This window comes from Plasmopara halstedii (genome assembly GCF_900000015.1).
Source record: "Plasmopara halstedii genome assembly, contig: Scaffold_323, whole genome shotgun sequence".
In the NCBI taxonomy this organism is placed as follows: domain Eukaryota; phylum Oomycota; class Peronosporomycetes; order Peronosporales; family Peronosporaceae; genus Plasmopara; species Plasmopara halstedii.
The window spans coordinates 1,684,864-1,685,452 of NW_020187244.1; the positions used below are offsets into that span (position 1 = coordinate 1,684,864).

At 52.0% G+C, this 589-nt stretch overlaps 1 protein-coding gene across 1 annotated transcript; it reads left to right on the top strand.

Annotated features, from left to right (window-relative positions):
* Nucleotides 1–83: 83 nt before the first annotated feature.
* On the top strand, nt 84–488 carry PHALS_08827 (uncharacterized protein; the record flags this gene model as incomplete). The annotated part of the gene is made up of 1 exon (XM_024724245.1): nt 84–488. The coding sequence occupies one exon, from the start codon at nt 84–86 to the stop codon at nt 486–488; it is 405 nt and encodes a 134-aa protein (XP_024575142.1).
* Nucleotides 489–589: the final 101 nt, after the last annotated feature.

Below are 589 nucleotides of genomic sequence, written 5' to 3' on the forward strand. Positions count from 1 at the left end.
TGCATCTTGTCTCCTACTTTAAGTCCCAACTGCCCCAAATGCTTGATGATATTAAGAGTGCACCTGCGGCAATGAAGCCCAATATGCGCGCGGTGATTGCTGAATTGAAGGCAAACATATCAAACAAGTTTGTACCCGATGCCATTCATGAGGTTGCGTACCTTTTGCATCTGCTTTCCAAGGTGATGGCAGCCGACCAGGATGGCGTACGTGCAGCAACACTGGCTCACATGGGGAATATGACTGCGGCATTTCCCAATCTGCTGCACCAAGAGACGGAGACCGGGCTGGATGAGGCGGCCATGGAAGGTGTGCGACTGCCATCTTTCATAACGTTTGCGCCACCGACAAGCACGGGTGAGGGTGCGGCAGATCGACCCACCGCCGAATCCACGCAAGACATGCTATTTGGGAGAGAAGCTGTCCACCAAAGAAATCTTGGAAAGCTGCAGTTTCCGAACAATGAAGACGAGGATGCTTACGTGTAATTTGACATACTCGGCTACTAGAAGTCCAGGGCAAGCAAGTTCTCACTGCTCGCAAAGCTTGCCTCGTTTGTTCTGGCTATCCCGGCAAGCAGCGCAGAATG